At 32.1% G+C, this 10462-nt stretch overlaps 1 protein-coding gene across 3 annotated transcripts; it reads left to right on the top strand.

Moving 5' to 3' along the window:
• Positions 1-2375: 2375 nt before the first annotated feature.
• On the top strand, positions 2376-9931 carry LOC137837536 (SPX domain-containing membrane protein At4g22990). Of its 3 annotated transcripts, XM_068646556.1 has the most exons (12): positions 2502-2685; positions 2786-2879; positions 3144-3237; positions 3330-3450; positions 3679-3990; positions 4333-4437; positions 4585-5039; positions 5356-5657; positions 6955-7130; positions 8040-8230; positions 8463-8596; positions 9381-9931. In XM_068646556.1, the coding sequence occupies exons 3-12, from the start codon at positions 3185-3187 to the stop codon at positions 9617-9619; spliced, it is 2088 nt and encodes a 695-aa protein (XP_068502657.1). In that variant the 5' UTR covers positions 2502-2685; positions 2786-2879; positions 3144-3184; the 3' UTR covers positions 9620-9931. The 3 variants fall into 3 exon arrangements, with proteins under 3 accessions (XP_068502656.1, XP_068502657.1, XP_068502658.1); XM_068646555.1 differs by lacking the exon at positions 2786-2879 and having other exon boundaries at positions 2376-2643; XM_068646557.1 differs by lacking the exon at positions 2786-2879 and having other exon boundaries at positions 2503-2685.
• The last annotated feature ends 531 nt before the right edge of the window (positions 9932-10462 follow it).

The following is a 10462-nucleotide window of genomic DNA, read 5'->3' as shown; positions in this document are numbered from 1 at the left end:
AGATCTGTTTTGTAAGTATGTATCTGGCTGGGATGACTTTCTTAACAACAAAATTTATGTGTAATATGTCCTGCATTTCTATGTAGATTAGTTAGGATGTGTAAATAATTTTGCTGGATTTAGTTCTTGTAAGGGTTGGAACACCCCTAAAGTGTTACTTTTAATTTTAATTTTTTATTTATTTTCCGCAAAAAGAAAAACTAGTAACTTATCTATTAACCCTAAACCCTAAAAAAAATATACTTATTTTATAATCACCAAATCTACTCTAATGAGAGATGCCATTTGATTATAAGGATCTCACGTGTATTTTACACACATGCCCATTCAGCTACTAATCAAACTAGAATGACTTTTCAACCTATTTTTCCTTTTATTTTTAATTCAAATGATTGTCACACATAGTCTCCCACTAGTAGAAAATATAAAGAATATAGATGAAAAAGATATGAGGAAATTCAGAGAAAATATATGCAGATCTTAAGAATTTTTTTCTCACTGTAATCCTCAGAAGAAAACAAGAGAAACGAGAACTTTATCTATTTAATAGCCTTTCCATTAGTATAAACCTATTTTATTTACTCTTAATTTTGTTTTAACGAAATAGGAAAAACAAGGCTTTCCATAAAAGAAGAAGAAAACGAGATTCTTAGTTTTGTTTGTCCTCTTTGTCTAAATAATAATAGAAAATAATTATCTCTTTATTAATTACAAACACACCATGTGTTTGGTTCATTTCTTTTTCTATACACTATTATTTGCTTATTTGATTGACAATACTTTTTAATATTTTAAAAAATCCCGTGACATATGCTACCTTTGAAATTAAATATTTTATTAAATGCTAGTGTTCACATAAATATGCTACCAAAACAAAAATAAGAGTTGACCCATTAATTTTCATAAAATGAATAATCATTAAAATGCTGTAAGAATAAAACAAAATTTTAAAACAATTGCACAGTCAATTCTTTTTAACTACAGATTTACGATAAATTTTAAAATATTAATAGCTAAATTTATATACAAAGCCTTTTGAGTTAAAATTAATTTCTTTTAAATATCTTATTATTCGGAATATATTCATACTCTAGTAGAAATAAAGTGACAAATTTTTGTATATTAAGCATATCCACAGCTACATTTTAGGATTAGTAGTTACTTTTTTCTTAATATCCCATGAAAGCAACAACTTTTTTTTTAATTGAGTCGTTATCGATTAAGCATATCCACAATTTTCACGCGCTGTGACGTAGACATCTCAGGACAAATATTTAGGAGTGTATTTATTACATGTATTTGAATATATATAAATATATATATATATATATATATATATATATATATATATATATATATATATGCAATTTTCTTTACTTTATTATATTCAATTTAAGTAGTAGTAGTTGGTTTATTTTTTGTCCTCATCTTTTTTTTTTTCAAAAAATTGAGTCAAACCTTCATTTTAATTTCTTTCCAAATTTCAATCATAACATGTTTGACAAATATAAAGAAACTTACTTTATAAAGTTATTATGTCTATCTGAATATAAATTTAGAATGACTAACTTAAAAAATATTTTTGACTGTTATTTTCTACTAGGGTGTTTTGAAGATTTTTTCCCTTTAATAAAAAGTATAAAAAAGTCTTTAATTTTAACTTAATTAAAATAAATTCATCATTATAAAATATCTTATTTCAACAGAAATCAGTTATTATTATACTATAAACTATAAATTTAATGTTGAAAATATTAAATTTTAACAATATTTTAAAAACATTCCGTTATTATAAAATACACATGTACTTTTTTTTTGTCTTGTATAAACTAAAATAGGGTAAAACAGTACGGAAGTTCCTGAATATTTTGATAATTACAATTAAATCTGTTGAATCAATTTAATGAACCTGCATTTAGTTTTACTTAAGTTATAGGTAATTTCAGTAAAACAAAATTAATAAACAATATATAGTTAGAGACCAATTCAATTTTTTTTCAAGATACTTGAAATTAAACTATTTTAATTTTAAAATGGTACTAATAGTGTTTTTATTCTATTTTTTTTTTGCGGTGAAAGACACTTGAAATTAAATTATGGCGGCTAATGAATAACACGAAATCTATTGTTATCTGTTCTCTACCCTAATTGAGGCACACCTTGTCTTTTTGTTACTTTTTTTTTCTCAATCATTTCTTTCTTTTTTTCGATAATAAGTTTCATTTCTAAATTTTCTTTCCCCATTTTCTTCTCCGATTAAATGAAATAAAAAAAATAAAAAATAAAAAAATAAATAAAAAGAGATTTTTGTTAAATATGATCAGCTAGATTCTCAAACCATCCTTATAATATAGTTAAAAAAAGCTAAAATAATCATCCATTTCGCTTTTCTTCTTATTTTTTTAAGCGTCTTTTATTAATTTATTATTATTATTTTTTATTAGTGTTGGCATCTCAGCCATCTTCGTCCATTATATAATAGTGATTGTTTATTGAGGAAAAGAGTGATACTGATTCTTGTTAGTGTTCCGTTTGTTGGTGGCTAAGAATCGTCCACAAAATCAAAGTCCGAAAGCAGAAAAAAAAGACAAAAACAAACAGAGATCGTATTTTTTTGTTTGAGCTGGAAGCTACTAAACCCCGGTTCGGCCATCAGATTCAATCGCACTTTTTCAATATTTTAAAGTGATTTTATTTCAAAAAAATTCTTTCATTTTTCTTCTTAGTATGCATGTTTAATTTTTTTCTTGTAACGTGTGTTTTGTTGTGTGGTTCTTCTGTAAAGGTTGCGTATTCATTTTAGTGACATGTTGTTGAGTATGCATATTGAAGTAGGTGTGAAGATTCATAAGTTGTGAATTTTGGTTTGCCAGTAATTTGTAAGTAACATTTTTGTGCCTTTGATTTTTTTTAATATGCTTTGGCCCTTTGAAATCGGGCAGTCTCTCCCAGATTGCCTTTTAGCATTTTTGTTAGCAGAAAAAGGAAAAGAGATTACTGTGTTGCATGTTGGATTAAGAGCATGTTTTTTGTTGTGAAGTGCCTGATTAAAGTGGTTTCTTTTGAACTGTACTTGTTTTGATTTTCATGGTTTTGGTTTGGATGTGACGAGTTTGATCCCTTTTAATGGTTGATTGGTTTAGTTTGCTTTCACTGAGCACGGTCTTTCCCATTGCTGAAAGAGATGGTTGCCTTTGGGAAGAAGTTGAAAGACAGACAAATTGAAGAATGGCAAGGGTATGTTGTGTTGGGGGTTCTGAACTTCTGAGTTGAATATTAGCCCTGCGTCAATGGTACTTCAGGTTCATAAGTTTGATTTTTTGTTACAGATATTACATAAACTACAAACTCATGAAGAAACGAGTTAGGCAATATGCCCAACAAATCCAGCTTGGAACTCAAGATCGGCGGCATGTACTCAAGGATTTCTCACGAATGCTTGATAATCAGGTTTTTCTGTTTGCTTTGTTGAATGATTGTGCAATACTGAATGGAGGTGGATCCTTTTTCATTACTTTGAATACTTAAATTAGATTCTGGTTATGCTTAAGGAATGGATGCAATTATTGTTTAGAATGAATCACAACTGTTATCAAAAAATGTTTTTGTGTTATGTTGTTGGGGAATCTTAGATGCTCTACACATTTGTTTCAAAAATTTCCTTTTGTTGCTATTCAGATTGAGAAGATAGTCCTTTTCCTGTTGGAGCAACAAGGGCTCTTGGCAAGCCGGATAGCAAAGCTTGGAGAGGAGCGCGATGCTCTTCAGGAGGAGCCTGAAATAAACAGAATAATTGAATTACGAGAAGCTTATAGAGTATTGGGGCAAGATCTATTAAAGCTTCTCTTTTTTGTCGAGATCAATGCTGTTGGTTTGCGAAAGATATTGAAGAAGTTTGATAAACGCTTTGGCTATAGATTCACAGATTACTATGTCAAAACTCGTGCAAATCATCCTTACTCCCAGCTGCAACAAGTGTTCAAGCATGTGGTAATATATTTTGTCCAAGCATGACTTTTACTGAATTAATACACAACAAATGAATTCCCATGTAGTTGATAGAAACCTGGTATTTTATGAGAAAGAATCAGGGATTTCTCCCCACCATGCGGTGCCTAACTTGCAGAACATCAAGGGTCTACATCTCTCAATGCCCAAAGATCTCAATTGTTTCACAAATATCTTAATTCTCTAATTATCCACGCGCCAAGTAACTAGTGAAATAATACATCGCTAACGAACTAATTTGTTGTAACTAACTACTAATGTAGCTTACACAAAAGTCAATAGTTTAAGTAAATGAATATTGATTGACTGATATGGACTTTGTAGGGATTGGGAGCTGTTGTGGGAGCTTTATCCCGCAATCTTCATGAACTTCAGGATCGTCAAGGGAGCTACTTATCAATTTATGATCAGCCTACCCTTCCTCTCCAGGTCTCTTTTGATTCACTTTACTCCACTTATGCTTACTTTGTTTATGTTCTTTCTTAATGTTCTCAGGCATGCTGCTAGATAGGCAACGCGGTAGTAGCTCATGGTTGGTGGGGATTTTTCATAATATGTACTTGGTCTTGTATGCAGGATCCAGTTGTTGATTCAATAAATGCAGCCGTTGATAGGTTAACTAACTCAACAAACTTCCTTAACTTTTTGGGGCAGCATGCGCTCATTATGCAAGAAGAGCTGCCTAGCCCTACCGAGGAACATGTTGATGATCAACGATACAATTTTATGTCTCTTCTCTTGAACTTGGCAAACACATTTTTATATATGGTCAATACATATATTATTGTCCCTACAGCAGATGATTACTCAATGAGCCTTGGAGCTGCACCAACAGTTTGTGGTATCGTGATTGGGGCAATGGCTGTTGCACAAGTGTTTTCATCAGTGTATTTTAGTGCATGGTCAAACAAGTCATACTTTAGGCCTCTTGTATTCAGTAGCATAGTTCTTTTTCTTGGAAATATCTTGTATGCTTTGGCATATGATATTAGTTCAATATGGGTTCTCTTAATTGGTCGCCTTTTATGTGGGTAAGCAATCTTTCATTTCTTATCCTCCTGCCATTACTTGATGACCATACTTTGTTTTATTGTGCATTGACTTTAGATAAGATAAAATCTTTCACTTAGTTTCAGTACTAGGCTTACTACCATTTTCAGCAATTCAGACTAAGAGACCTTGTAAATTTGCTCTATGGAAAAGCTAATACTAATTGGAATTAAAACAGGTTATAAAATAGGAATCTTAGTATATCATTATTTTCATGTTATGAACAAATTGTGAAAAGTATATACACTGATTACCATTATGTTGAGGCTATTATGTAACACTGGACTGTTATTACAGATTTGGTTCAGCCAGAGCTGTTAATCGGCGATATATCAGTGATTGTGTGCCATTGAAAATCCGCATGCAAGCATCAGCAGGTTTTGTTAGTGCCAGTGCGCTTGGAATGGCTTGTGGTCCTGCATTAGCTGGCATATTGCAAATTAATTTTAAGATTTACAAGCTTACATTTAATCAGAATACCTTGCCTGGGTGGGTTATGGCTGTTGCTTGGCTGGTATATCTGGCATGGTTGTGGATCACTTTTAAGGAACCTTCTCTTGCAGCTGAAGAGGATCATACACCACATCAATCAAATGACGGTACTGGACTTATGTTGCATCAACTTGCTACTTATTGTTTAAGACTTTTAAGTATTTGATTGCTCCAGTTTTTGGCTCAATTTTTCTGAATATCATGAATCTCTATATCTCACTGTTTATTGGTTTAATTTAAGAATCTTACAAATAAATGATAGTATGCTATAATCATAATCAATTATATTCTTGTTCATCAAAAGTGAGGGGAAAAAAGCTTCTGTTCAAAAGAGTTTGGCTATTGGGACTTTTAGCAGCAATAATGTGATGGCTGCATGGATCAAATGATGCCATTATCCTATATCAAAATGTAATATTTAGAAAGGACATTTAGATCTGGTTCTTTCTAATGGTTTCTATTATATTTTAATTGGTTTTCCTACTCCACCTATTTATTCAGCTATTTTCTGTCTGATCAACTTTTTTTATTGGTTTTCTATTAACCTATTCCAACTATCTTTAATGTGAGATTCTGTTCAATGGGTGCTACTCCTATGTTTTTGAATACATCTAATCCTGAATCATTTGAATGGTTGAATGGTTAATTTGTCTGGACTTGGAAATTTTAAAAATCATGAAGTACGCGTTTCCATTGTTGTAAATGTGCTCAGCATGTCAACACTGTCCCTTGAAACAATGATCTCTCCCTAATTGATTCTATTTTGTTTTATTTTGTTAGTTTCTGTTGAAATGGTTGTGGATGTCAATGACATCTCCATATTCCAGGCTTCCTAGCTACATTATATTACACTAGAATATTATATCCATTAAGAATCTCAATAAGATGTCTATGTTTGTATGTGTCGTCTTTAGTACAGTGGAGCTTTGTAAATTTTACGCTTGTTTTGTTTAGGTTTGATTGGTATTTGGAGTGAATTTTGACTTGTGCCACTTCGGTTAAAATACATGTTATGCTAAATTGCTTTGTGTTTTGTTCATATTCTACACTATACATATCACAACTACTAAGCAAGTCATATTGAGGAAATTGTCCTTAAAATCTTAAAAAGGATTTAACAATTAATCTCTATATTATCATCTGTCTTTGGAATGCATATCTAGCCAATTGGTACTCTTCTGCAAAAATATAAATACTGTGCAAATGGTGGAATAACAGGTAATATTTCTGGCCTCGATGGTCTACTATCAATCCCATCATTCATATTTATAAAAACAATGTGGTTGCGTTATTACTTCACCTTATGTCGTAGTTACATGTAGTGTATTTTTTGTCACGATATTTATCATTCTGATGAGCCTCAATACAAATAATAGAAAATGATGTACTTTTTCGTCTGTCCAGAAGTAAACAGTACACTTGAAAAAGGCCTAAAACAACCATTGCTGGTTAGTTCAGAGAATAAGGTAGATGAAGATGCTGACCAAGATTGTGATGATAGCGAAGAAGCTCCAGAGGAATCTCGCCAGCCGGTCAATTCAATTGTAGCAGCATATAGACTCCTTACACCTTCTGTGAAGGTTTGTGAGAAACCTCCCTTCACCACATTTTTATTGGATTCCTATTGATAAAATATGATATGGGTTTTATGTATAAACTTCAAGTTATTGCTAGTGTTAAGATGGAAAACTAATTATTGATGTGAAAGTGATACATGCATGTTCCTGTTCAGCTATGAAACAGTTACTAATAATTAATTTCAAATGGGACCTTTGAGGAATTAAACTGGTGCTAATTGCATTTTATTATACTAGCTAGTTTCTGTTTACTAACTAAGAAACGGGAATAGACTTATTAGTGCCACTTAAACCTAACAGCTGATTCACTTTTGAAGTTTTGAATATAATGATTAAGTTTCTTAGAATTTGGGTTTGAACTAATCTCAATTCCACAACACTGCCTTAAGGTTTGCATCTCATTTATATGCTCTATTTTAGTCATATTACTGGTTAATATGAGATTAAACCACCACCCTTGAGGTTGTAATATGGTCAACCTCCAAAGAGGATGCAACTTAGGCAGGCTAGAGATGATTGCAATTAAGGTGACTTTTCAACATTTCCCCTCACACCCAAGACTTCTTCTGCCTTGAGCCTGACAAATGCATGTGGCCAAATAAAGGATCTATGATAGATTTTGATGCCTAGAATTTGGGTGAGTTTATTTCAATCCACAAAATTGGCTCGGAAAGTGACTTTTTCTTCACTTAACTATAAGTAAAATTCTGAAAATAATTCCTTAGCATGTTTGAATCACCACATAAAGTGGAGCTAATTTTGTAGGATGGACCCTTTCTCCTCTCATGTCTACGAGATGATTTGAACATCAAGCATTTCTTGAGATGATTCTTATACAGTGGAAGATGATGGTTTGATAAAATACTGGGAATTTAAATGATTTACCTGACCAAATTTTTGAAACATCTCCAGGTTCAATTATTGATATATTTCATGCTCAAATATGTTATGGAGATTTTGCTATCGGAATCCAGTGTTGTTACAACATATTACTTCAACTGGTCTACAAGCACAGTTGCAGTTTTTCTTGCTTGCCTTGGCTTGACAGTTCTTCCTGTAAATATTGTTGTCGGAAGCTATATAAGCAACATGTTTCAGGACAGGTAATGTCTAATAAAACTCATACTTAATTTGGTTGTCATCCATAACCCACTTAATACTTTAGTTTGATTTCCGATAACGCTTGTGGATATTTAATAAAATAAAAAGGAAAAAAATTCCTAGAGATTTAGATCCTCACTCTTAGTCTGTTACAATAACCATTTAGAGACTTAAAAGTTGTTAAAATATTTTCCACGTGTATCTGAAAGATTACTTATTTTTAATCTGTTTTAGGCAAATTCTGTTGGCATCAGAAATCATGGTTCTCATAGGTGTTCTACTGAGTTTCCAAGCAATCTTTCCATATTCTGAGCCACAATACATATGTTCGGGTCTCCTTTTATTTGTTTCTGCAGAAGTACTTGAAGGTAAGATCATATCTTCCTTTATTATTTATAATCATGGATAGGATTGTATTGTTAATGCATAGGAAGATATGCCCTACATTTGTTAGTATGCCCTACATTCGTAAGGAATATGTCCATAATGAAGTTAGGCTATAATGTTTTGCCCCATTACGTGAAACCATGAAATTTCAGTAATAAAACTGATAAAACATTTCTGACCTTAAGGCACCAGGAGCAGTATTATATTTATTAGAATAGGGGCAATAAAAAGAGAATGTGGTCGCTTTTTCATCATGATCTTTGTTCTATTCAATTCCAGAATGTGGTTGATGTTATATGGCAATACTTATCTATATCTGATTTCTAAATCACTTTTTTTTAGCTTCAAGCTGTCATATTCCCCATCTCATTCTCTATTATTTTCTTTAGACTTTATGTCACTTCTTTTGATGAATTCCACCATTTGTTGTTTTAAAAATTTAATGACAAGACTCATTTGTAATGCTCATGAAAAGTTGGGCTTTGTAAGGCTCATTTGTGTCGCTTCTGTAGTTGTCCAAGTAATATATCAAGCTTGATGACAAAACTATTGGCTTAATTATAACTGCATAACCCATGATCGATGGTCATTTAGTCACAAAACCTGAACTATTGATGCAAGTGGGACAAGTACACAATGTTATAACTTCCGCTGATAAAATGATATCAAAAGGGTTTTGGTAGTTGCTGATTTAGTGTTAATATTTTTGTTTTCAATACCAGAGTTTAGTTGATATGTATAACCTTTAACTTTCATCCATTCCAGGTGTCAACTTGTCACTGCTTTCGCGAGTAATGTCATCAAGGCTTTCTCGTGGAACCTATAACGGTGGACTTTTGTCTACAGAGGCAGGGACACTTGCTAGGGTGGTTGCTGATGCAACTATTACCCTAGCAGGGTATGTGCGTCAGAGTATGCTCCTTAATGTGACCCTCATTCCTTCACTCTTCATCTGCATAACTTCCATCCTTGCAACCTGCTTCACCTACAATTCTTTATATTGAATTTGTTTCTGAGGCTGAGATTGAGATGAAAAGAGGAGAATGTTCTTCACCAAAACCTCAGTCAGTCTCCTCACCAATTGGCCCTGCATTCTTTCCTACATTCAATATTTTTTATCAATAAAGTCTTCAGTGGCACCATAAAGTTGGAAAAGTAGCTAGGCTCATTTTATGTAGATTGTGCACATTTGTATTTCTTATTAGCATGGATTTCTGTATTGTCATATTATCTTTTTGCTGTAGAGATGAATTGCTTTGTTATCTTTTGATAATAGATCTCTGAATGATAGAAATGAAATGAAATGCTTGTTATTATCTCTTGGTTTGCCTTTAGTTTCCACTCTGTATATGGCGAGTGTTCACATGCAAGAGTTGAATTATTTGTTATATTAATTATTGGTTCAATTTAGATTTATTTATAAAAATTACCATGCTTAATTATATATTTCATTATATACGTTTATATTTTTATGAATTTTAAAATTTAATAAAATTTTGTTATGTAAATTTCAAAACAATATAATTTTTTATCTTTTTTTCGTGAATGGAATGTATACCGTTCCGTACTTAGGGTGACAACCATGACTAGTCGAGCACGTGTTGAAACGGACGTTTCAAAGTAGTATTGAGAACAAAGGTCTAATAGTTAGGTAATAGAACATCTCTCTTTAGGCGACACGTTCGTCAATCACGAGTTGCCCATTAAACAATGGGTGTGTTCAGTTCTTGGGTGTCATCTTTGTCACGTCTAGTGAGATTAGTAGGAACGATAATTGTTTTATCGAAATTTTTGGGAATTCAACCAACAACTGAATTCTTTGATGTTGGAACTCATTTTTCTGGTAT

This window comes from Phaseolus vulgaris, chromosome 4 (assembly GCF_051622355.1).
Source record: "Phaseolus vulgaris cultivar YP4 chromosome 4, ASM5162235v1, whole genome shotgun sequence".
Taxonomy (NCBI): Eukaryota; Viridiplantae; Streptophyta; class Magnoliopsida; order Fabales; family Fabaceae; genus Phaseolus; species Phaseolus vulgaris.
The sequence above is the reverse complement of the archived record's forward strand: the minus strand, read 5'-3'. Positions and strand labels throughout refer to the sequence as shown.